Here is a 26,057-nt window from a genome sequence, read left to right as displayed (position 1 = left end):
GAGTATCCAAGAGGTACATCCATTTAAAAGAACGTAGTCATTTACAATAGGTCTGTAGGGCTGTTCTTCTTCTGGAGTAAAAAATTCTTAAGTCTTATTTTTAATACAGTAACATTTTAGATAAGCCCTAAAATGATGCATACAATATCCTTTTCATTCTCTTCTCTATCCTAGTCCATATTTTATAGAAAAGGATCTTTTTTTGTACATGTCAAAAAGATGTATTTATGAGATTAAAATCATTATTTGATCAAAAAACAACTTGCTATTCTGGTGAAATTGTCATAAGAAATAATAATTCAAAGATGTTTATCTTCTAGGAAAAATTTTTGCTTTCTTCAATTTCTTGTTAATTCAGAAAATAAAACTATCTTTTGCAAGTGTGAATTAGTGAGATTCTGCTCCATAAGGAAAGTAAGTTTCAAAAGCAATTAATAGTTATTTGTGTCATGAATTAAAAAAAAATCTAATAATCAAAGCTTTCACTTGACACTGTGAGGATGAAGGAATTTTAGAGCAGTACCAGCTTGCTGAATTACATAATAAGGTCTGTTTGTGCCTCTTTGATACCATGTCTTTAATCTAGCATGGCAGTGAAGTTGTTTGGATGTGTTATTCTGCTTCAGTGTACTTTAAAGTTAAAAACAAACTGACACTTAAAGTCTTTCTGGCATGATTCACATGTCACTGAAAAATGAAGCAATAATTTTGGCACTTGCTATGTGTTTCTGAAGAAAAATTTTAATGCTTTTTCATATTTACTGTTTTACTATGGAAGAGATGGGATGAGAATCCCAGTCTAGTTCATTTTCAATATGGTTGAAATCACTGAATACATTTTTTTCTCAGTGAAAACTTTGTGGTGCTGTTCTAATGAGTTCTCTGCAAAATCAGTATAATCCATGGAGTTTATTTTGATGGTTGGAAATATTGTTATTTCTAAAATAAAATAAATAAACAATAAATCCCCCTAGTGTTTTCTAATACCCTCTTTAATTTATATAGCAGAACAAATCACTTTTCCTGTGGGAGGAGGGGAAATGATCTTTTTCAAAATAGCATTTTTAAGGAATTAAAAGGCTGTGTGAAAATATCTCAGTTTGTGTGAACTACTGACCCATGTCTCTGGCCTTGTGGCTGCCTTGCCCTGCAGACTGGGCTGTGGACACAGATCGCAAAGGTTGCGTTGGCAATAAAACGGGACCCCCAAGGCCTCGGCCGAGTTTCCCCACTGTCCCAGCTGGAGCTCGCCGCCTGGCCGTGGGGGGCCCTGGGAGCAGACTTCTCACGTTGCTCCAAAGAAGTGGGAGGGAGTGAAATTTTTGGACTCTCCTCCCCCAGATTGTCCCCCAAAATGTCCAAGTTCCTTTAAAAAGAAATGAGTGTAAGCTCTGCCAGACTGTTTGAATTTTCTGTGGAATGAAAATTTGAAAAGTTAAGCTTAATTCAGTCTGAACCTGTTCTGTGTGTTGCTGTAGCTGTAGAGAGCTTTTGGTATTCAGAACAACAAATGTTTTGGTTATTATTTAAGGTTGACATAGGTTAATGGGGGAAAATGTACATGTTGGTTTAAGGATATATAAGCAGTGAACCCCTCCTGTGTGTGGGAGGCAAGGAATTACTTCAGCATGACTACTTCTGTTCATATGCAGAAGCGCTAGCAGGATGGGGCTTCAGCAGTGTGAGCGGATAGGATTTTCCTGTGGTATCTCTAACATGCTGTCTCATCTCCCTGGTGTCCTTTGGCTGGCACAGCTGCTCCTTAGGCGGTTGTTTCTGTTGAAGTACTGCTTACAGTAGTTGTCACATACAGCATGAGTCTAAAGGGAACCTTTTGCCAGCTGAGGATGAACATCATTTCAAAACAATCTGTATCATCTTGTGAACAGGAGTGTCTGTGGTAGAAGAGCCTGCTGGTACGGCGCGGCGGTGGCGTTGCAGCAGAGGTCCTGGCTTTGACAGGACAGCTATCCATATTTTACTGGTGCTTCCTGCAGGGAATGAGGGGGAAAGATTCAGGCAGCGAAGTGTGCATTTCCTATCAACTTCCTAGCTGCTGTTTGTGTCTTCTGAAAATTTTCAACTTCTGGAGGAAAAAGGTTTTTATAGTGTTTTAGCACAAATTAATATAAACAGGAGCAGCAGACTTGTAAGGGAAGAGGGAGGACGAAATAACATAAATCACTCAGCATAGCTGCTGAGAGATTTTAAAGGGTACTTGTGGGTGTTCTTTGGGATAGTGATGAGGAATGGAGTGGCAGGAGTACTGGAAAATGACGGGGAGAAATGCTAAGTGTGAGCAGTTGTTGTAACTTCTAATAAAAAGTTTAAAGGAACTGACAGTAGTAACATAAGAAACAGAGCAGTATGCATCTTTGAGCTCGATTATAGGAAAGGTGATTAGATTTTTTTTTTTCTTTTCTTTTTTTTTTCCTGAATCTTTGGCTTTACTAGAGCCCCTGCTAGATAGGGGAACTAGAGCAAGTCTGTGGAAAGCTCAGACCATGTAATAAGGAGTAGCAGTTTCTGCTGCTGCCCACGGGCAGTGTTGATCCAGGTGGAAAAATTGTTTGCCACTTTTGAGTGCTCTAAATCTTTCTCATGACCAATATGAGACGATTGCTGGCTGATGTTTTCTTTCTGGGCTTGAGTTGTGCCTGGCAAATTGATGATGTAGTTTGTGATTGTTTTCTGCCTTTGGGCATTTACAAAACTTAAAGGGATTCGGTGCTTGTAGGGAGAACTGGAAAAAAGTCCTTACTACAAAGAGAGAATTCAATCTCCTTATCACCCTTCTCAGGCAGAAGGTTTCAGCTGATACAAAGGCATATCTTAGTTTATCAAAAATACGATTGTGGTGATGCTTCCTGAAAGCCTTGGCTGGGGATCCTCCGGCTTGCGTGCGTCTTGAGCGTGGTACCCACAGGCACCTTGCTGACCTTCACGGGGGGAGCGAGCATATTAGTTCCAAAGCCTCAACAGAGGAGGCGGCGAACAAAATAAGCCCAATCTTATTTTTTTGTATTTTTATTTTTTTAAAAGAAAATTATTTCTTTGGGAAAATCTAGTTTAGCATATGTAAAGCTTTGATTTGACAGGACGGTAAAGCAGGATTATTAACAACACTTTTTGATAATGCAGTAAGCTCTCTCAGCCTGCTGGTGAGGGTGCCACTTAAGAGAGCATTTTAAATAGAGTGATACTATCTGCTGATTTCGTGCAAGTTACCAGCAGCAGTCGTTAGTAGTAGAGCTGGTGTGGACTGAATTTGATCTTATGACAGTGAATTGAAAGAAAAAAAAAGGCAATGTCACAGATAGCCTAGAGCTCTTAGCCACTTGCTCGTATTCAGTACTAGATTTTTTTGATCTGGAAAATGTTGACACTCCTAGTTTTTATCAAATGTAACCTGAGCATTTAATATGCACGAGTAACCATTACAAGTCTTAAGAAGAGTTGATACCAGATTTTGCTACTTTATATTTGATTTTGAATTTTTATTGTTTTTACTGAAACTATATTTAAACTGTTTGGATTCATATATGAAATGTGAATAGTGAAATTGAAATTTATTTAGTCAGTGTCCTCCTATTCTTATACGTTCTCTGCTTGGGCTTTTATTTATTTATTCTGGACATTTGTGCAGTAAATTAGATAAGGGCAGAAAGCTTGAAATGGCCACTTTTTGGCAACTGTGATGCTGCGTTTGAAGAATCCCTTAATGAAACCAGTGAATCTTGTAGATGATTTGTTTTTGTTTCTAGAAGTGAACATGTTTAAAGAGCTTTTTACCATGTTGTGTTTGCACATGAGCATATGTGCATATGTGAAAAAATGTCATGGAAAGAGGAAGCTTAATTTGCTGTTTTTCTGCTACTTTAAAACATAAGCTATTACAGAAATCAGTGGTGACATTTTTAAACACACCAGTGTCCCTATTAGGATGTGCACGTCATGCATGGATGTCATTCCATGCATGTGCAGGGAATAGGAAGGAGTGTGATACAGTCATCTTCTGTTTCACAGGGTGCCCCTAGGCAGTTGGCCAGAATGGCTGGGGCAGCGTGTGGTGGGGGCTGGTCACTGCAGAGCTCCCTGGGGTTCCCGCAGCCTCAGGGAGGACTGAAACCTGTTGAGCTGCTGGTTGCTCAGCCCCACGACTGTGCTCCTACCCCTCTTCCCTTTGCGAGCTCTTGTGATACCATGGCTGTGGTCGAGTTGGATCACTGCTGTGGCTGAAATGACCTTTTTTAGAAGGGAGCTGGTGAGGGAGCAAAGGATCCGTTTTCAGTTTTGTGGGAGGCAGTGCTAATGGGTGCTTGGGCTGGCTCTCTGCAAACACCTGGGCACCTCTTTAGACATGGCTGCTGGCTGTAGCTCCAGAAGTTACCAGCGTGGATCTGGGTAACAAGATGACAGCTGTTGTGCATAGTCAAATCTGGTCTAACTGTGTAGTCTGAATAGACTAGATCATGAATATACACACTTGCATCAGATTTGCCCATACACAACAGCTGTCATCTTGTTTCCTAGGTCCATGCTTGTAGTCTAAATTGACCAGATCATGAATATTGCACCTAGGGAAAAATAACCCTAGGCACCAGTACGAGCTGGGGGCTGACCTTCTGGAGAGCAGCTCTGCAGAGAAAGACCTGGGAGGGCTGGTGGAGGACAAGTTGACCGTGAGCCAGCAATGTGCCCTTGTGGCCAAGAAGGCCAATGGTGTCCTGGGCTGCATTAGGAAGAGTGTTGCCAGCAGGTCAAGGGAGGTGATCCTGCCCCTCTACTCAGTCTTGGTGAGGCCTCATCTGGAGTACTCTGTCCAGTTCTGGGCTCCCCAGTGCAAGAGAGACATGGAACTATTGGAGAGAGTCCAGGATAGGGCTGTGAGGATGATCAGAGGGCTGGAGCATCTGCCCTATGAGGAACGACTGCGAGAGCTGGGGAGGAAAAGACTGAAGGGGGACCTTATCCATGCGTATAAGTACCTGAAGGGAGGGTGTCAAGGGGACGGGGACAAACTCTTTTCAGTTGTCCCATTTGACAGGACAAGAGGCAATGGGCAGAAGTTGAAGCACAGGCAGTTCCGCCTGAACGTGAGGGGGAATTTCTTCCCTGTGAGAGTGACGGAGCGCTGGCACAGGTTGCCCAGAGAGGTTGTGGAGTCTCCTTCTCTGGGGATATTCAAGGCCCGCCTGGATGCAACCCTGTCTAACATGCTCTAGGTGACCCTGCTTGAGCAGGGATGTTGGACTAGATGATCTCCAGAGGTCCCTTCTAACCTTACTGATTCTGTGATTCTATGAATATGGTAGAGAGAAAGTGTAAGCATGCCCTCTGGGATGGGGATGACATGGTTTTCCCGAGGAAGAGTGAATTTTGTAGAACAGTTAGCAGTTACATTTGGACCCTTCTTGTCTTAGGCTGGTTTCTTTATTTCTGTTTACCTGCTCTAGAACTGCTACTTCTCTGATTTACGAGGTTTTAAAAATGCAGAGTGTACTTCAGAGGATGCTTCCTTTCCCCATGTCTTAATGCTGCTGGTGACCTATCCAGGGATGTTCAACAAGGGCAGGAATAGAAAAGAATCTGCTGCAAACATTTTTCACCAAAATTTATTTCCACCTTTGTTTCCTGAGATCAGTACAAAGTACCTTGACCTGAAGGTTTTGCTGCAGGATTCATTTATTGATCTATGGCTCTGGAGCAGCAAGGTCATGAGAAGGATGGACAGGGATGATGTAAGGAATCACTTCGCTCCATTTCTGTCCCAAGCTATTTTGTTTTTTGTTTAAAATGAGGAAAATCTGCTGTCTCATCTCTCAGAATGATCTGATTAGCATTCATAAACACCTACCGTAAAGCACAAGTTTCTCAAGGTGAAATGAATTAATATTTAGCCTTCTCCTCCAAAAATAGATTCTCTACTCCAAAGTTGTCATTATGTCCTTGCTCCTCTTTTAACTCTTTTTTGAGCCTTTATTTAACCATACAAAACACATTTTCTTTGGATAGTTCCCACACTTTCTCTTTTTAAAACTTGTGATTTTTACAAGGAAGTACCATTTCAATTGGGAGTTGGGATGTGTGAGTCTCCCTGGAAAATGAGAAGCAACTTCTGTGTATGCATAAAGTTTTCTGGTGGAAGCTGGGTTTTGAGGAGTGATTATGTAAAAGCAGGTCTGATCCTGTGTGTACTTAAAATCATTATACCAACATCAGCTTTTGAAATACTTTCAAAGCTTTTAACTTTTCAGAGCCCTGTAGAGTCACAGCAGAGGAGAGGATTATGTGTTTCTGTTTTTGCTAGTGAAATCATCATTGATGTTACAATGATGTAGTGATATTCAGTTATATCTGTATAAACCTATTAGCAGCTGAAAAAGCTTGCAGAGGTGTCAGTGTGCGTAAAATTTGAAGACTGCAGGTGCTGGTCAGTTGTCATCTGTGGCCATGGGTCCCCTGGAGAATATTTATTCTGTCTGCTGCTCCGGCCGAATGCAGCAATGCGAGTCCCTGATCTTGTGTTTTGTTGGGCGGGCAGCAAAGGAAGAGCAGCTCTGCTTGCGGCACACTGATGCGGCATCAGAGAGGCCAAGCGTGAGGCTTTACAGCCATGATTTGGAACGGAGCTTTCGGAGTAAATAATAGAACTTAATTTGCTCTCATAATGATTCACTTGTGAGTACATTTTTGAACACTCCCAGGGGAAGTCTGAATTTTTGTGTATATCTTTGAAAAAGTTATGTGGAATATGGCAATTTGATTTGTGGTTTGTGCTACTTGATGTCATTCAGAGGATGGATGTTTTTTGCAAAATCAAATAAAGCAAGAGCAGCAGCCCTCTCTCCCTTCTCTCCAACCCCCAGGTTTCACAGCATATCCCAACTCATAAGGATAGATAACAGAATGTTCAGGTTTTACCAGATTATACTTCTTTGTAGTGCTCTGATTTTTTCTTTCTCTGAATGTGTAAGATGCATCTTACCATGAAGAGTTCTTGTGACAGTTATTTCCTGTGGTAGTTTGAAAACTATGATTTTTTTTTCCTGTGTAGGAGAGAGCTTGTCTGAATCATTTTAAATGCCATTTTGTTGATCTCTTCTCCCTGAGCTCTCATAAAGATCTTCCTAAAGCAGTTGTGTGCTGGTTTTATTAAATCTTTTGGCCTTTTGGGTTATTTGTATGCACTGTTGAATGTGAAATTTTAAGATTGGTGGTTTCGACTTTCTAACCGTTTTGAGGAAGTGAGAAGGTGTTACGAATTTGATTCATGTGCAGTAATTGTGGAGTGGGTCTGTTACACTAGAACTGTGGGGCTGGAGACAAGGCTGTGGGGTTGTTTTTTAATTCTAAAATTTTCTGAAGTTGTGCGGTTGTAGAAATCATCTGAATAAAGATTTCGTGAAAAGCTTTACTAATCTTTAAAGCAAAATAGAGAATGAAAGTTTTCTGGAAGTATTTTCCATTGAGCTATACCTTCATAATTTTAACTGTTACTGTAATTTGATGTGCTGATTATACTAATTTTCTTATGATTTTGGAGCCTCAGGTATTTAAGTGCTCACTGGCTAATCTGTGAACAGTTTTGCCTTACAGCTGTTAAATGATCTGGTTTTCTGCTTTTGAAAAGAAAACAAAACATGGCATTACTTTTGGAGCAAATTTTTGTTTACCTATGAGTCAAATTCTGGTTTCTCTCAACTGTTACAAGCGATATAACAAAAAACTGGTCTGAGCTTTTCATCTACTTGCTTGTGTCTTCTTTCAAAGATAAGAGTGAAGTGAAAGCAAAACATGAAGAGAGGGTTTCAGTAGAAAATAAGTTTTGGGGGGCTTTTGATTTAAAAATGTGATAAAAATATGTAATAATTACAATTCATAAATACCTCACATCCGAATTAGGAATTGGAGTAAGTGGGGGAGAGATTGAATGGGATTCATTTGGGGACCCTGTGAAAAGGAGGTGACTACTCCACATGCAGTTTTCAGAAATCACTCCAAGCCAAGTAGGTTGTTAGCATTTGAATAGCTGAGTTTGTACTGATCCACAGTGTATAGTGTGCAAGCGGCTCTCAGTAACTCTTGCCATACACTTAGAAATGGACAGTCTCTTGTGTCTTCCTTCCCTGTCCTACCACAAGGTTTCCAGTATGTGCAAGTGACCTGTTAACAGCAGTCATTAGTGGTGGAGATGACTGTACCTGTTGACCTAGAGGCTTTGCTTGTACAGTGATGGCATGTTTGTTAGTGATGATTGTAAATGTCCTGAGGCTCGGTTGCCTCAGTCAGCACATAGTGCTCAGACTTCTGTAGTATGGTTTCATAACTGGCTTCATCTGAGTTAATGGGGTGGCATTTAAAACATCCTGAATTTAACATCCATTTTTTCTCCAAAATGAGGTGGCAGCCCATACTCTGTTTTGCTGCCAATCAGTTCCTGCAGATACCTAGACAATTTCAACTGTTTCTGCAGAGAAGCAATCCTGCAGCTGAATTCTTGAGATGGGAATCCTGAGCCCTGCTCCTTGCCAACACTGCAGCACTGTGTTGCATTTGCAGCATTTTATTGCAGCTTGATAAAAATAGATGCAGAACAGAAACTTACCCTGCAAATAACAGCCTGTCCTACTACACAGAAATGTCAGCGCAGCACTGCAAGCTGCCGAAAGAGCTGCTTAACTGCCCCGAGGCAGTTAAAAGAAATGTTTTCAGACTTGCAAGGCTTTAAGTGAGGAATGCGGGAGGAGGTGTATAGTAGAAAGTCACTGCTTTCCCTGCAGTGGCTCTTTTTTGGAGGCTTCATTATTTCTACTGTACAGGATACAACTTGTTTTCATTTCTGTGCAGGCTGAATTGCTTTGCAATGAATGTTGGTGCTCCCCTAGGGAAAGTATCTTGCTTTGGTGTTAGCTTGCTCTTGAATATTATTAAAGCGATTACTTCACAGCTGCAATTTATCAGACTTTTAAAAATGAAACAAAGTGTCAAACAGGAATGCCAGAAGTATAAAACTTTTCCAGCAGAATACTTGAAACACGCCAAAAAAATCCCTGTTCCCCCCCCCCCAAGTTCTCCATCCCTTTGTGTTTCAGAAATCTGATTGTTCCTTTTGCTTTGCCAGTTACCATTTCAGAAGAAAACTAAATGTGCAGGTTCCTAGAGGGTATGCCTTATAACCACAGAAAAAACAAAAACAGCCCTTTTCCTGGTGACCATTTGGCTTGTTTGTCATCTTGATCCGTGAGGTGTTAGTGGTTAGGGCAGGGATGGCCAGTGCTCCCACTTGGCTTTGAAGAGGAGAGAGGTTCCTTGGCATGCTGGGGTGGAAGAGAGTTCATGGTATCAATCAGGCACAAACTGCTCTCTGAGTGATTCCTGTTACTCTGCTAGGAGATGAGATGCAGCTGGCCTGTTGTAAATGCGCAGCTTAGTCCTAGAGCCTGTGCCGTGATGTTGGCCAGAGCAGGCTGTGGTGCTGCTCCTGCTGGGATACTAGTTTTCTTAGAATGGCTTGTGAGGCTCAGGCCTGTTGCTGGGCTAAAGCAAAGTGCTAGGAAGCAAGGGGTTGAGAGGCTAGAAGTTTGCAGTGATGCCAATTTCAACATGTCCGTGTCTCCATCTCCCGGTAATGCCAAGTAAGCTTATGTGATTGTCAATATGTGGTAGGCTTTCTCTGTTAGTGTGTGACAACACTATCAGTATTAACATGGTACTGTGTTGTCCTGGGTGTGTGTTGTGATGTGTGGCTTTGAGCACTGTAACTTTCTGGGCTTGTACTACAGCAGTCAAGTGCTCGTATCCATAGCATGTTCAGAGACAGTGTCTGTTAGCTCTGGTGGCCATGGGAGGAAATGAGCTAGGCCTGCAAATCCTTTTCTAGCAGGAAGAAAGCTGCTGTCATAGAACAAAAGCATGGTTCCTCCTTGCCCTAATTACCGGGAGTAATGGCTGCTGCTATTTCTGTTCTTTAGGATCTGCTGCTAGGAGGGACTGCCGAGACTGTTGTGAGGCTGGAAGGGGAACAGTGCAGTTACCAGCACTGGTGCTGTAGTGCTTCAGCTGAACAAAGCTGACGGGAGTTCAGAACCTCAGGGCAACACAGCAGGAAGTTACAGTCACAAGGAGGTACCTTGGAGAGTTAGGGGAAGACTTGTTTCAAGCATGATTCTTACATGGGAAATGCCATGATACTTCTTGCCATTTGGCATGATGTCCAGGAAGACAAATTGACCATTTGATACAGAAGTGTGCAGTGACTACAAATAAGCCTAAAACTTTCACACAATAAAAGACTATAAAAAACATGTTCATGGGCTTCAAAGTACACCAGTGACAATCTATAAAGTTTTTGTCATATTTTAGGAGGTTGTAGTCTGAAACTACCGTAGTTTTGTTGGCAAGTATATTGGAAAACAATTGAGTTTGAGAAGGCAATTAATGCTGTGTGACCTCTCAGACTGATAAAACCTGGAAATAACTCTAAAAATAGAAGTAGTGCGTGAGAGGAAGGGATGATGATGTGTGCTGGTGTTGGTAATACACGTCAGCCCAAGCCAGTGTGTCTCAGTATGAGCAGTCTGGTATGTTGTTCCTGCTGTCTTCCATAAAGCACTTTCATTGCCAGGTGGACACTTGGGTTCTCAGCACACTTCTGCTGCTGGGCTGATGAAACCTTCTCTCCTTCTGCATGTATAGAAGTATACAAGATGGAGAATAGGCTATATCTTTGTCTGATGGGTGAATTAAAAAAAAGCATTGGACAGTAGTAGCATTTATAATTGAGTCAAATCATGTTGTTAACAGTGTTTATGAAGATACAGTGGAATATCTTGGGATAATTGTTCGTCGATACTGAGCCTTGTTTATTCCTTTATATTTTGCAAGATCGAAGTGATGCATTATTTTTGAACCTCCCTACAAAAATTTCAGAAAATAGATGTAAATTAATATGCTGAACAAACGTAATTTTACACGTGTAGTCCAGGTTCATTAAAATCCATGGTCAGCCATGTTCAGATGTGGTTGTAGATAGCTAAAGAGGTCATTTGGAAGATGCGCGGTTTTGAAGTTGTGTTTTTTTTGACTGCTGGTATACAAACAATGTACCTTTGCAGTGATAAATGATTCAAATCCTTCTGTATCAGGTTATGGATATTCCAGGAAACAAACATCCTCTGCAGTTGTGTGAATGGAATAATCAGTTTGTCTGATATCAGTGGAATTAGGACCATCAGACAGTGGTTTGAACTGCTGTTTGAATGCCGAGTAGCTAATTTTCTTATTTCATCTATGACTGATAGAATTTTCCTGGATTGGCATTGCACTGCTGGCATGGACCATGCTGATCCTGCACACCTTGTTTTACATGGCTTTGACAGGGTGCTGGGGATGGTGGAGGTGCTGGCTGCAGTTTGTATGTTACAGGAGGTTGATGGGCACTCTCAGTCCTATAAAGCTAGAAAGAAATACATGTACTCATCTTTGGAGGTGAGGAGAGTGGAAGTCTGAGGCTTGTCATGTTACTCTCCCTGACTCTTGTCTTTCTCCCTGATGTGCATGGAATAGAGATTTAAGACTGTTTAACTCATCTTAGTCCTGCTCAACTTGTGCTCATACAGCCTTTGCTTATAGCAAGGAGGGTAGTGTAGAAATAATTTGGTACCTCTGAATTTCTGCGCTGGTCAGCCTGAAGATCTCCCTGCTATTGTATGCTACTTTTCTTTAAGCCTTTTTTAGTGTCAGAACATTTCATGCAAATGTTTGTGGCATTACCTTCACTGCACTCCTGAGAAGCCGGAAGGCATTATTATCTTTGCTTTACAGCTGGAGAACTGAAGCACAGAGATTAAATAACTAGATAACACCCAGTCTTAGAGCATGAAGCACCTTAGCAGTTAGATCACTTTTAGTATTTTGTCCTTCATTTCAAGGGTCTTCTCTCACATTTTGATACGCATAAATAACCAAGATCTTGTTAACCTTTCTTGTACCTTTAGATGCTTGGTTTTCATTTTATTTTTGAAAATCTTATAATCTTTCTACATAGTTAATCTTACTACTTCAAGTAGCCTTTGTTTCAGCAAGTGTATCATTTCCATGTGGAATCTGGAGTATTCAGCTACAGCACGTTTTGAGAGAATAGTTCCTCTATTGTTGAAAAGACAGTATAGAACATGAAGTGTTAAGGAAGCCTTCAGTTGTTTCAGCTCAAGGAGTCCAGAAGGTCTGGGTTTTTCTTATTTAATGTAATTAGGCTTATTCAGAAATTCAGATTGAAACTGTAGAATATGTGCTATAACAGGATTTTTTTTTTCCTTTTGACTAGGAGATCATTAAGGATGATGTGTAAAGAGATTTAAAGATGCCATCAACTTGCAGAGCTGTGTGCTCATTGCCTGAAATACCAAGGGTAATGTTAACGGGCAGTCCACATAATATTCTTTAAACATAATGTTTCCCCTTTTAACATCTGATGTCCCCAAGTTCCAATTTGCCAGCTTGCACTGCATGGGGTGCTCTATCACACGCCGCTCTGCTGACAGCAGATCAATCACTTAAATCAGCTGAAGCATGAAACCAGATGAGTACAAGGAAAAGCTTGGGAAATGCTACTGTGCTGGTATGTATACCACAAAGCTCTGAATTCTTAGCACCTTATTTTTACTCACTGTGAAATGGATCAGGATTTGAAAATAATTTGGGTATTTAAAATACCTGAAATGAACATAGTACCTGCTAATGTGGGAGAGGAGTATTTTAATATCCTTGCTCTGAGAGATACTTAACAGATCTGTAGCCATCAGTGTGTGCTGACTTGGCAATTAGTTTAGGACATTCAGTATGCAAGTGTATCAGCTGATGCACTTTTCTGTCTCAGTGCAGACAGCATTTATACTGAATAACTGCTTCTAATTTCAATATAATCAAAATCAATCTATTTAGAGTCTGACAAGCTTGAGTGCTTCTCAACGAGGACTGTGCTGATCTCCAGCACAATGCTTCCCTATACCTTTCATCAGCGTATGAAGTTGATTTGGCTTTTGCACAGAGAATCTCCCAAGTCTGTTCTAAATGGTGGAATAGGGCAGTGGGGTGGCCAGCAGCAGAGCCGAGTACAAGAAAATGTCTATCTGATGAGCGGCACCCCTCTAGTAGGGGGGCATTGTGTGGGATTCTCCAACCAAAATTCTGTGGTTGCATAAGAAGCTGCTGCACTTGCATCGGAGGGAAGGACAGCTGAAGTGCTGGGTTTTGCATTTTCTTTTTAACAGCTTTTTAACATATGGAAAAAAGCCCAAGCCCCCAAAACCTCAGCATTGCTGAACAGTTATTTTATACATGTATTTCAAACTCAGTTTATTTTAAACAGTATGTCTTCTCTAGTAAAGACAGAAAAGGTCTGATATGACTATTTGAACGTTAAAAAGATGCAGAAAGATTCTATGATATGTAGAATGTTGATACAGTCTACTAGAGTTATTTCTTCTTAGTCTTTAAGGAACACATTTCTTAATACAACTTCCTGTTTTAAGAATGTGATTTTATTCTATAATTAAGAATTTTTCTCACAAAATCTGCCTTAGCTGACTGCAATTATTATGCAGATTATATAATAATAGCTAAGTGCATACTATTTTAGGAGAATGGTTGTATTCACATTTTCTTAAGAAATTATGTAGGAAACTTCACCTTTAGCCTTAAATATCATGCCATTCACAATGTAGGCTGTGGCTATGGATTTTTAAAAGATGCAAGGAAAGATATGGCTGTATGTCTGAAAGCAGGAGAAGGTCTCAGTATGTAAAATGGCCTGGGCCAGTGCAGTGAATTAAGTCTGTTAAGTGTGCGAATGCCTCATTGAAAAAAAAGCATGACCCTCTTGAGGTGCTGTTAAGTCCTGGCAAAAAAAGGCACTTGAGGAAAAGCAAAGCAGGATGGGTAATACAATATATTTTTTTCCTCTGACATTTGTGATAGGAAGTCGAGGTATAAGCACCGGTATACCTGGAAAATTTTTCACAGACGTTTTCTGTTTTGCTAGAGTTGCTTATCATATAAAGTAGTCCTTCTGAACTATAGTAATGCTTTCTCCATTTGCTAAGATAAATGTAAATTTAGTGATGAAAATTGGAAATTGCTCTTTCATACTTTCCCATTAGGTTGCCTGTTTGCTGAATTAGCTCTGATTGAGAAGGTAATCTGTGGGACCAGAGCAAATGTACAATGGCCTAGTTATTAACATAGTTTTCTCCACTATAGATGTGAAATGTTGGATTAAAAAATAGTCTTGCCTGGTACACTTTTATATGGCTGATGTGGATGGTTGCACAATATATATCAATTCCAATTAATATTGTGCATTTTTTAAGAACTTTTTATGAATCGGACCAGATCCAGTAACCCTTGATTTTTCCTAAGTGCATATATTTAAATGAGCTGTATATCACAGTAGTGGGAGGTTAATTTGAATGTTGCGTATTACTTTATAACTAGTTAGAGTAATAATGTTTGCATGCATTTATAAATGTTTCTAAGTAAACTTAAAAATTTGGCAGATATACATTGTACACCCACAAAACACTTTCTTCCCTTCAGTGATTTCTGCAACTTATTTTCACACTGTACATCCCACAGTGAAAATCATGTGTGAATTCTGTAGAAGGTAATAAACATAAGCATCAGCCACTAGAGGGAGCAAGATTTCAAATACTGTAGTTAGGAATAATATAGAAATAATCAGTACATCAACCAATAAGATTATGTAGTCTAACTCCCTATATAAAATAGGGTGCAAAATCTTATCTACTAATTTTTGTATCCATCCTATAATTCCTGTTTGAAGTGTAAAATATTTTTTTAGGTAAAAAGTTATTTAAATCTTTAAGATTTATAGTGATGGGAAATCCACTGTATTCCAATGGGTAAGGTTAAAATAATATAAAACTGCTTTTGTCATCTTAAGTTTTGCTTTTGAGCTCCTGATTCTCTAACATGTTTGGAGGAGGGACAAAGATGGCATTCACTACGCTTACAGCCTCTCTCTTCTGCTCTTCTGGATGGGGGTACTTTTACTCTTTAGGCTTGGATAAGCTGAATAAATTGAGCTTTTCAGGCCTTATACTATAGAATGGCAGGTCTCATTATCATTCATATATCTATCTATCTATCTATATAGATATACTTTTTTTTTTCTGAATGCCTCCTGATTTTTTTCAAGTTTTTGTGAAATGGGGATGTCACAGCTAACTATACTTTAATCCCCCAGTGTTCACTGCAGTAGTTGTATCATCTTACTCCCATGAGAGATTTTCCTGCTTGTGGTGGAGTATTTGTTCTTTTAGCTATAACATCACATTAGGAGCTCCTACTTAGCTGCTTCTCTATGATAGTACCTGAAGTCTCATTGTCCCTGTCTTTTAGAATCCTGACTCCTATTACATCTGTTGGGCCTGTTTTTTATTTTAGTTTTTGTTTTTATTTTAGTTTTTGTTTTTATTTTATTTTATTTTGGTACAACTTCATGTCTGGCAATGTTCGTATGTTGTTCAAACAAGGCAGCTTTATCCAATGACAAACTCTCTTGTTCTTGTCGTTATTTACCACTTTTTTTTTTGTCATTTACTGGAAGGGGTATTATTTCTTCCAGATCACTGATAGCAGTACTGAATTCTAGTAAACCACTGATGATCCACTGAAAAAGTTTTATCTGCAGTTACTTTTTGAAATCTGTTGGTGGATTTTAATGTTTTCTGTAAGCTTCATAAGCTTTTGCATTGTGCTAATTATCTTATTTAAACATGATATAGTCACAGGTTAAATGTTTTACAAATGTCTCAATGTATTGTCAACTCAGAGGTTTATTAACCAGACTTTAAATCTCAGTGAAAAGTGATCGTTGTTTGGGCAAACTGGCTTATGTATAAAACTGTATCTAGTGACACTAAGTGTGATGAATACCTGAATTCATTACTGATAGCTATCCTTCTTATTCTTTCAAAGTACAGCTATGACATGATGACTTCATTTTTAATATTGTAGAATTTCCAGATATTCTAAAACATTTTGAAAATAGCCACAGCTGAATGAGTACCTTGGCCAGTTCCTTTGCTATAATTTGGAAAATAATTATCTGACTAAAAAAATTAGCTAACCTTTCCTCTTCTTTTCAATCTGCAGCCTCAGTTGACATCTAATCCCCTAAGTTATTGATAGAATAAGTATTTGTCACCTTACAATAATCTTACTTTCTTATGGGTAAAGAAGAGGAACATTAAGGCAACAATTACTTTAAACTTTTTCTTTCATTATTTACATATTTACACTCTCTTACAGTATCAAGCCTGTATGATCGTTAGGATTTTGTTCATCTATAACATACTTAAGGAACTTTTTTTTTTTATCTGTACTACTATTAGTAAACTTTCAGTGTGTGTCTTGCTATGAATCTAAGCAGTTTTTAATGCTTTAGTAATGCTTTGGGGCAGTGAGTCCAGAACAGTCCTTGTATATGTTTTGAAAAATTATAATGTATATTGATTTAATGTCAGAATAAAGAAAGCCATTGGAATATTATATGTAAAATCTTAATTTATATTGGTACTTTGATGATTTTATTTTAAAGACATACCAACTTCCTAAGTATTTTGTAGTGGTACTTAAAATATGCATACGTACTAATGTTGCATATTAAAACATTTCTGGAGAAGAATTTTTATTCCTATTAATCATTGGAAATAAATGTTGTTTTTTTGAAATCTTTTTGCTTATGTGTTGAAAGGGAATCTTTCTTAGAGAAAGGATGCCTTGTATAAGTTTGCTTTTGGAAATCTAATTTTCTTCAAAGCAACAGTGGATTATTCACTTTCTCTGACTTGAGTGGCGTTTGTATAATCTTTAAGTAAATATAAAAGGGAAAACTTAATGATCTTTATCGCTTGTTCTTGTTATGTAATGCTTTGTGAAAAGTTGCACTGTAAAACAGTTCATAAGTGATGGAGTTTCCTGAGCTCCTTGTTCATTTTGGGTTGGCTATGCAATGGAAAATGTAAGACAGTAAACAATGCTAAGTGTAAGCTTGCAGGTTCTCAACTGTTGTATTTGATTTTAATGTTATTGTCGACTACAAATTTATCTAAATATTTTTATTTTGACATTCACAGTAGCTGGGTATATAATATTTTGTTGCAGGGGAATATAATTTAATTGTCACGTATGTGTTTATCAGTGTGCTGTAGATTTGTTTCTAATAACTTAGCCCTTAAATATTTACGAACATGGTGTCATTTACATTATGCGATTTTCTGTCCAGCTGTACTTTTAGCTGGTTATCTCTCTTACACACACCAAAACCAAACCAAAGGAACCTCTTTCCGACCCCAAACCCACCTGGCTGTTGAGCTTGTGCTTGCTGAATTGTTGCAGGGATATGGCGCACTGCCAGACTGTGGGGTGAAGGAGGTGGGGGGGTTTCAGGGAGCAGGACGCTCCTTTGGCAGCAGCTGCCTCCTTGGCCCATCTTCCTCGGTGGCCACGCACTCCCTCTGCTCCCTTTGGGCTGGGCCAGGTGCTCTCTTGTCCCTCCTGACCTGGCTCAGCTCACTGAGCTGGGGGAGAGGGTGGCAGCTTGAATAGCAACATTGCACCAGCTTCACTAGCTTGTGAAACTTCTCTCCCTTGAGATACTTGCTTTGAAATCAGACTTTTCTGTGGCACGGAAAAACAAAAATACAAACTGCAGACACCCTTTTGGAGGCTGTTGTGCATTATGAAGTTTCAGCATCATTTGCATTTTGTGCTCTGAGAGTAAGGGCTAGTTTTCCCTCTATGAAGCATGCTTATATATGTAAGGTTGCTGTGGGACTATGCTGGACTCTTCTCAACATCTACTTTCGTTTATGTGCCTTTGTCAAAATCTCAGTAGTACCTCAATGTGCGAATGTCCACCAAGCATATCAGAAAAATAATTTTTCAAGACTCCTTTCATTATGGCCTGTATTTAACAGCCTGACTGGTTAGCAGGATTATGTGCATGTAAACAGCTCTACATAGAAAGCCAAGGTGAAGCTAAGTCTGACTCCATAGGTCATGTAATTCTGGGAGCTATTACTTGTGCATAGTCTATGCAGGGTTTAGAAACAGCCCTGTAAGGGTTTGATGATGGCCATCAGACCCTACAGCTTGAAATGACTCATGCGCAGTATTAACCACAGAATGGCATTCAGACGTGATTATTTACGGTACTCTGTGTTGCTATACAAATGGACAGAAAATTTATCTAAAATTTCTTTTCCTTTCTACATTTGCAAAAATGTAGCCAGCCAGATCATGAAATGTGTATTGCAATAGCTAGGTCCATGTAGTTGCTTTAAGGACAATCATCTGTCCAGTTAGAATCATAGAATCAGTAAGGTTGGAAGGGCCCTCTGGAGAGCCCAACCTCCCCGCTCAGCGGGGCCACCTGGAGCATGTTAGACAGGGTTGAATCTAGGCAGGCTTTGAATATCTATAGAAGGCTATACTTTTGCTACCAGAATTTGTCTAAAGGCAAGTGGCAATCTAACTTTTTAGGTGAGTCTTTGCCAACAGAATGATAAATCAGGGTTGCTTCGCTTTTGAAAATATTTTAGGATAGGTATTGACATTGGGTGCCTCAGATCTTTGTTAATAAAGTGGTAGAGACTTTTGCAAAGAAATCCTCAGCTGAATTACAGCCTAGACTTGCAGGAGAAAAGATTGTTAATATTTGGCCTTACTATAAAATGAATTTTGAGCTCATACCACCACCACCACATATGGTGCATTTGGTAGAATGTGACTGAGATACAGTACCTGAACTGCTTTTGTTCATAAGAGAGGGAAGGTGGTCCTTCAACTGCCTCATGGGAAGGGTGGGGATGGGAGGGAGTTTGTCTGCAAGATGGGGACACTAAAGCTTTTTCTTCACGATAGACTTTACTGTTTACCTAGTGCTGTTCACCACATCAAACACATACAGTAGCCTAGTCATCATTGCATACAGTTCTTTCTGCAAACATGCAAATTATAAGCAAAGGTTGTGTACAGAGCAGAGAAGATGAGGCAGTAGAGAGGGTGAAGGAGGAAATGTTTCAAGTGCAGAGCACTGGTAATTCTCTTAAGCAGTAGGAGCTTTAAGAATGAAAGATACCCAAGCATATCTGCCTTCATATGAACTTTTAAAACTTCATGCTATATTACTGGCTGTTGTAGGTGTATATACCTATCCATTAATGCAAAGAATTATAGAAAGAGCAGGCATATAGGCTGAGTGAGGAGGGCACTCCTGCCTAGCCCTTGCAGAGGGGACATGAGTGGAGGCTGGCCTGAGTACTGGCTTCTGCAGCTATTTCAGTTACTCATCCAATACAGTTTGAACAAGAAAATCTGACTTGTGAACTAGATGTTGGCTGATGTTTTCCCTCCTTCCCATAACTGATCTTTACCTAAAAACCAGATACCTTTAGAGAAGTATTAGATGCTGCTTTTCTGTTTGATCTGTGTCAAACTGAGCTTGGCTATAGTGGCATGTCAGTAAGTCATGTCTGCTGGTGGTTTATACTAGTGTCTTTGGTGATAATTGCTGTATGAACACCTTACTAAATGCCTCTCTAAACCTATTTTAAACATTTTCTTTCTTACTCTGTCTTCCAACTGTCTTCCATTTCGTTATGTGTTTGAAGATTTTTTTCTTTATTGTATTCGTCTGCATCCTCTGAATAGGATAAGGTTTGTTCATGTGTTGTGCAAAAGCCAGAACCCATGACGGTGTTTCTCTGCAACCTAGAAAGAAATGTGTTTTAGTTTGTTAGTTACAGGACATTTTAGTGCCTTCCTTGCAATGAGCAGTTCTGGAGGCTTTTCAAAATATAGACTAATGTTTAGATGCTGTTACATGCCTAGCTGCTGTCCTTAGAGCTGCCTCCTGCTCCAGCCCGTCATGAAAGCCCTTCCAGCTCATCTCGGTACTAGCCTGTATTTACATCAGTCTTTTTCTTTGCTTCCCACAATTTAGTACCACTACTCCGGATGAGTAGTGATTTAACCAGAATGTTGCCCAGCTTCTCTCGGAGGAAGCTGTGTGGCTGGCTATCATGGTAGTCAGTGTTTTTCTAGGCCACAGCTCCTGAAGCATTAAGATTATGCAGGAATCTTGCTTTTATTAAGTAAACACTCTCAGCACAAAACTTGCCGGGTTCTCTCTGTAACAGTAAATGTGACCCTTATGTGACCCTTAGACAAACTAAAAGGCCAATAGAAATCTGAAGTATGTTAAAACAAACCTCATCATTTTGAAGCCACAGGAAATGTTTTTCTATATGTGACTGCTGCTGTTTTTGAATACCAGAATTTGGCATTACTGAATGCGACTGCAGTACAGTAGTAAATTTTAGAAACGCTGTATGTAGTTGTATACTGCAGAGGTGTGGGGGGAAATACTTGTCTAGATAGTGCTCTAGAGGGAGAAAAGAGTGAGCTTGAAGGTGATGCTGGAATTGGGAGTGGAAAGACTGAACTTGGGAGCCAGAACACATGGAGCTAAAATGAGAAGAAAAGTGAAGGTGGAAGGATGGAGAAAAATCAGTAAAGCAAAACAGCTAAGCTGGAAGGTAGCTGGGGTAAGGCAATGGTGAAAAGAGAAGGAAGCCAAAGGAAGAAAGTCAGGAGGGAATGACTCAAAGTACCTGGTGATTAGGTCACCATTTTGAGTGGAGAAGGTCTGTAAAGTCCTTCTGTGCCCTTCTTATGCCAGCCACTGTGTTAGGGTAGCGTTTTCAAAGGGCAAGAGCTGGTAATGGAGGCTGGTGTCCCAGCGTGCCGAGACTGGTCTTCGGCGCGGCGGGTGCCCCGTGGGAGTAGTAACTAAGTGCCTGCACGGCCAGCTCTGCAAGGAGAGGTGGAACTCATAGCAGTCACGTACGCAGCACGTATGCATGCTGGACATTTAGGCTACACGAGCCACGGTTAACGCGTGCTCTTGGCCGGCAAGAGCGGAGCGGCGGCCTGCGGACGCGAGGCGGCCGGCGGCCCGCGGTGCCGCCGCTGCTGCGGGCGGGGCCGCGCCGGGCGCCGCGGCTGCGCGCCGCGAGGCGCCCCCGGCGCCGCCGCCGATGGTCTCGGCCGGCCGGGGCGGGCCGCGGCGGGCGGGCGCGGCGCCCGGCGCCGCCTGAGCAGCCGGGCGGCGAAGTTGGTGTCGGGGCGAGCGGCTCTTACCCTCTCTCCTCTTCTCACCCCGTGGCGGCTCTTTCTCGCTCTGTCTCTTCCCCCAGGGAGCGATAAGGTAGCGGGGGCTGTTTCCTCCTCCTTTTCGTGCTATGGCTTTGAATTTTTAGGGACTGGAACGCAGAGAAATGGATATGTCCGACCCGAACTTCTGGACGGTGCTTTCCAACTTCACTTTGCCGCACTTGAGAAGCGGGAGCCGCCTGCGCCGCACGCAGAGGTAAGGCGGGCTGCCCGTCCCAGGTGCCTGCCGCCGCTCCGGCCGCCGGCCTTCCTGCTCTGCTGCGGCGGGGCTCCCGGCGCCGCGGCGGCGCCCCCTGAGACGCGGCGCCGTGCGAGCCCGGGCACTGTTTCTCCTCGGGTGTCTCTACAGCCAAATGCAGCCTATTGCTTTTCCTTCTCTTACAATATGTTATCTTATCGTCTTTCTTTTTAAAACAACAACAACAAAATCTCTTGCTCTCAGATATTTGATCTTTTATCTGGAGCAGTTATACTTTATATGGACAGTTCAGGATTGCCCATTTCATTGCATGTTCTTAAAGAGACAGATCTGTGTAACTTGTCTTTTTCTTAGACAAGCTAGTTGACATTTAGTAATGCGGGTATGGCCTTTAAATTTTTGTAGCATTTCCATTCTTGACAGAAGGGGAAAAAGGTCTGGAAATAGCAAATGCTAAGTAAAAGCTAAGGATTGTGCCATTAATGGACAAAAGACAGGCAAGCTCTGACATTTTGGTTAGTTTTTGTGGCGTGGTATCTGTGCAGTTAGGTGTATGCCTCTGTCACAAGTAACAAAAGTTTATAGACGTTCGTAATGCTCTTCACCTCTCCTCCATTTGCCTTTGAGATGTACCTAGTGCACTGTTAAAATATGATACACTTCTGTCTGTGAAACTACCACAAACACTAGTTTATGTATTATCTCAAACACTAGTTTATGTATTATCTCAAATACTAGTTTATGTATTATCTTTGGAGAATGCTTCTTCGGTGCTGTACTGGAGCTGTCTGTTGATGTAGATGGTGCATGCCAGAGCAGTGAAAGTGTTAGAAGAAATGAAAGTGCAGGTTCTCCTAGCTCTGCAGAAATGGGCCTTAGTTAATTAAAAGGTACCAATTGGATCTGCCTGTTCTGGGCTGTATCTCATCTGGACTGCCTTTAAAGGGTCAGTCTGTCACAGACCCCACTGTTACACGAGAAGGCTGGAAGGATAGCCAGATACTGCACACAGGATTGCTTTTCTTTCTCAAAGAGCACTGGATTTGGTGGTAACCACTGCTTGTTTTGCATTGCTTTCCAGGCACTTTAAAAGGTACTAGTAGGTTTGAAGGAAGTTTAGTTCCTGTGATCTGAATCTGCTGGTTGTGTTTAATTGAATGATTTGAGTCCATTGATTCCTGAGAATGGTTGTGGTTTTTTGATTTGTTGCTGTTATATTTTTAAGGGAGGGATTCTTAATAGTGGCACTGTCTGTGAACTGCTGTCCAACTAATGACAAGCCTTGATAAAGGGACATTTGTTGGTCTTTCTGGTTGTATCCACAGTTGGCTTGACAATGCAAGAGCATTAATTTAATTCTTTGGTTATGCATTAGCACCTCTTAGCTTTGTTTTTTTTACCAGTTCCATTACAAATAACTGTACTACCAGGATTCCTGCGGATCTATTAGGCCACATGCTTTCCATGAACTCCTTCCTGATTTTGGGAATAATAAGAATTATTTGTTGTATTCACTGAGAATTCTGTTTTTTGTACAGATTTACTTGGCATAGGAATTTATTTCTCTTTGCTGAAGTACTAAGAAGTAAAAAACTTAATCTGTTTTCCTTTGGGTTGCAGTGTTCGGCCTAGCTGTTGAGTTGTAAAATGAACATACAACTTCCTTAGTTTAAGTCTTCTCTGCTGGCTGAAGTCTTTCATTAAAATCTTTTTACTCCTTTTTTCTAACAGCAGACTTCCTAGTTGAATTTCATTGTGACAGCTCTTGCTGGCGGTTGTACCTGAACAAGAAATATTCCAGCCTGCCTTTCATGTTATGGAGTGGGCTTTCGGGACTGGCAGGTAGAAAAATTCTCTCCAGTTATAAATTGGAGATGTTTGTTATTCAAATCACTGCATCTATGAACTACATGGATTGCACTGTGTCCTTTTACAGAGAAAATACCACCTATTGTTAAAGTTCTTTTCCTGTTGCTATAGGTATGTGGGCCCTTAGAACTAATTTCAGGTCTCTGCCTGAAATGGCATCTAGTCTTGAGTAGAGGAGGAGAGAGAGAATGCGCAACTCTGTGTGCGTCTATACATATATTTATTTAGGTAGATGCGTAGATTAATACAGGCAAGAGTGTGTGCACACATTTTCATATGGAAGGATCACTAAATGTTCTCTGCTGCGTTCTAAGCTATATAGTTCTGTTCTCTCTTCTCTTACTTTATCTGTATGTCTTTTACAAAACTAACAAGCCAATGATTTTGTTTTTCTCCCACCTCTTTATGGTAGTTACACGGAAACTCGTCCTTCCTTTGAGTCAGAAATTGTTTTTCAAAAGTATGCATAAATGCTTGCCTAATTGCTTCTCAGTCCAAGTAGGCTCTTGGCTGATTTGTGTTGAAGTTTCATGTTGTTTGTGTACAGTCATCGAAGTGGTATTGAAGACACTTTCCTGTTACGGGATTAAAATATTTGTTAATCATTAAGTGATCACTTCATATGTTCTGACAATTGATAATCATTTCAGAAACATTAAAAACAAAGGAAAAATGTAACTTTGACTGGAAACTGTTCTTTTTTCAAAAACAGAGTTGTCAAAATTTGTTGTAGTCTTACTAGACTTGGAACAACATGTTCCCTGGAAAATACTGAGCGTGGCCTTTTGAACTTTCATGAGCTGGCAGCTTGAGTAGACTTAGTGATTTTTAAGTAATAACTTAAACTCTTGGTATTGGTCATAGATATTATTTTCTTTAGCAAGATGGTATTACTGTCATGATCTTGTTGGTGACGTAAGTAGACCGAACATGTTTGTTAACATAAAAGCAGTCACAGAAATGAAATATAATTGTGTTGGTATCAGCTGAATCTGCCAGTGTTCCTGCTTCATTTATTTGATTTTTATTGCATAGCAGTAAATGTCAGTTGAAATTTACTAAGCAATTGCTTTTTTACTGTATTTGTGTCATTGCTTAATGTATGTTTTGTAGTATTGTGATCAGAAGAGCTTTACCTCTATTCCTTACTTCTGCCCTCTCCATTCACCTTAACCCCTACATGCAGAGAGGGAGAGATGCAAATATTTCTTGTCGTAGTAGATGTTGGACAAGTTCAGAGAGAAGATGGAAGGGAATAAGAAATACACATACACAGGCTATCTGTGCTTACGAAGCACACTGTCATTGCATGTTTCGTTGAAAGCTAATCTGATAGACCAATGATCCCACTACTTTCTGTGCTGGCTGATAAAGTGTTGATGTACCTTGGTAACTGTTCCCTGTCAATCACAGTAAGAGTTGTGTAAGATAATCTTACAGTCTTGCTGTGAAAATGAATGCTCTGTTTTTATTCTAGTCGATTACTTGACCAATCTTTTTGTTAAAGCAATTAATGTATTTTTAGTTCTACTGACAAGCTCAATGTTGAGTTCCCCCCAATGAGGCACTGTTGTTTTTTTCCTTCAGACAGATAGGTAAGGATTTGCTTGGTCACATCTGTTTTATTTGGCTTTATCCTAACAGACTCCTGTTTTCAATCAATTAAGTCAAGATCTTAGGATCTGACCTAGGAATCTTACTGTAGAACACTTGGAGAAGGCAAAAATACAAGCCCGATGAAAGGAAGCTTGTAAAGGGTGCTGGGAAATGCTGCAAGAAGTGCTGTTTGTTTGTTTGTTCGATTGCTGTGGTTAATATTGCTGATGCAGAGTAGGAGACAGTCCTTGTCCTCCTTCAAATCAGTCAAAAGGACAGTAGTCCTAACTTCTCTCCATTAGCTCTGGTTGTTGAGACATCCCATGATGTGAGCAGAGAGATTCAGTCTTGCCACCCACATCCATTTGAATCTGGGTTTCATCTCCTGTTGATGTTCTGTTAGAGCCATTGAGTTCTTACTGTGTTAGATGTTGACTGGTCCTTCTCAAATGCAATTTTTAAGCATGCGTTTGCACACTCATTCGATTGCTGCTTCTGCTGCACCTTCAGTCAGAGAACTTTAAAACTTTTGGTAAAAGTAAGCTATATACTTCACCTTATGGTTGTACATACTGTTTGATGGACTTGGCTCTGGTAATTCTTTATCAAAGCTGAAAGTGACACCCGGGTAAGTGGATTCCAGGCTAGGTTCCCAGTGAATTTGTTACACGTTTCAGTATATACGACTTAGAAAGTAGAAAACTTTCATGGATGTGATTTGGTTAACTACTAGGCATGAAACTACTTGATATTTTGAGTCAGTGTATTCAGAATATGAAGTTATTGTGAACTGGTTTAGGTTTAACATTTTTTTGAAGCCTATTGAGTGTGTCACACTGCGTTAATAGTGATGTAAAACCATTTAACGGATTGCATGCAGTTTCCCTTTTTTATATTCTTTCTTTACCTATAGGCTATGGACATGGGACATCCTGATCCATGTTAGATGCTGCAAAAAATTGTAGTATGAGGTAGATTCATTGAAAGAAACAAAGTGAAGGCACAAGGATAGATATGTCTATGTCTTACCGTATTTCCAAAAGAAAAATAGTAGGTATTGTTACCCTTTCTACAGCTGCCTTCAACAGTGTGCCATATGAGGTGGCACCTCTTGCATTTTTTCTTGGGA

At 40.4% G+C, this 26,057-nt stretch overlaps 1 protein-coding gene across 2 annotated transcripts in view; it reads left to right on the top strand.

Annotated features, from left to right (window-relative positions):
- MAST4 (microtubule associated serine/threonine kinase family member 4) overlaps positions 1 to 26,057 on the top strand; it is a 277,539-nt gene that overhangs the window by 151,119 nt on the left and 100,363 nt on the right. The window contains exon 1 of one of the 2 annotated variants that reach the window (XM_062600539.1): positions 21,210 to 21,460. The exons of the other annotated variant lie outside the window; for it this stretch is intronic. Coding sequence (XP_062456523.1) covers positions 21,369 to 21,460 — 92 coding nt within the window. The 5' untranslated portion in view covers positions 21,210 to 21,368. Of the gene's footprint in view, positions 1 to 21,209; positions 21,461 to 26,057 lie in introns of those variants that run through there. 2 annotated transcript variants of the gene reach the window in all.

The sequence above is a fragment of the Rhea pennata genome, chromosome Z, assembly GCF_028389875.1.
Source record: "Rhea pennata isolate bPtePen1 chromosome Z, bPtePen1.pri, whole genome shotgun sequence".
Classification (NCBI taxonomy): domain Eukaryota; kingdom Metazoa; phylum Chordata; class Aves; order Rheiformes; family Rheidae; genus Rhea; species Rhea pennata.
This window is presented reverse-complemented; position numbering and strand designations above follow the sequence as displayed.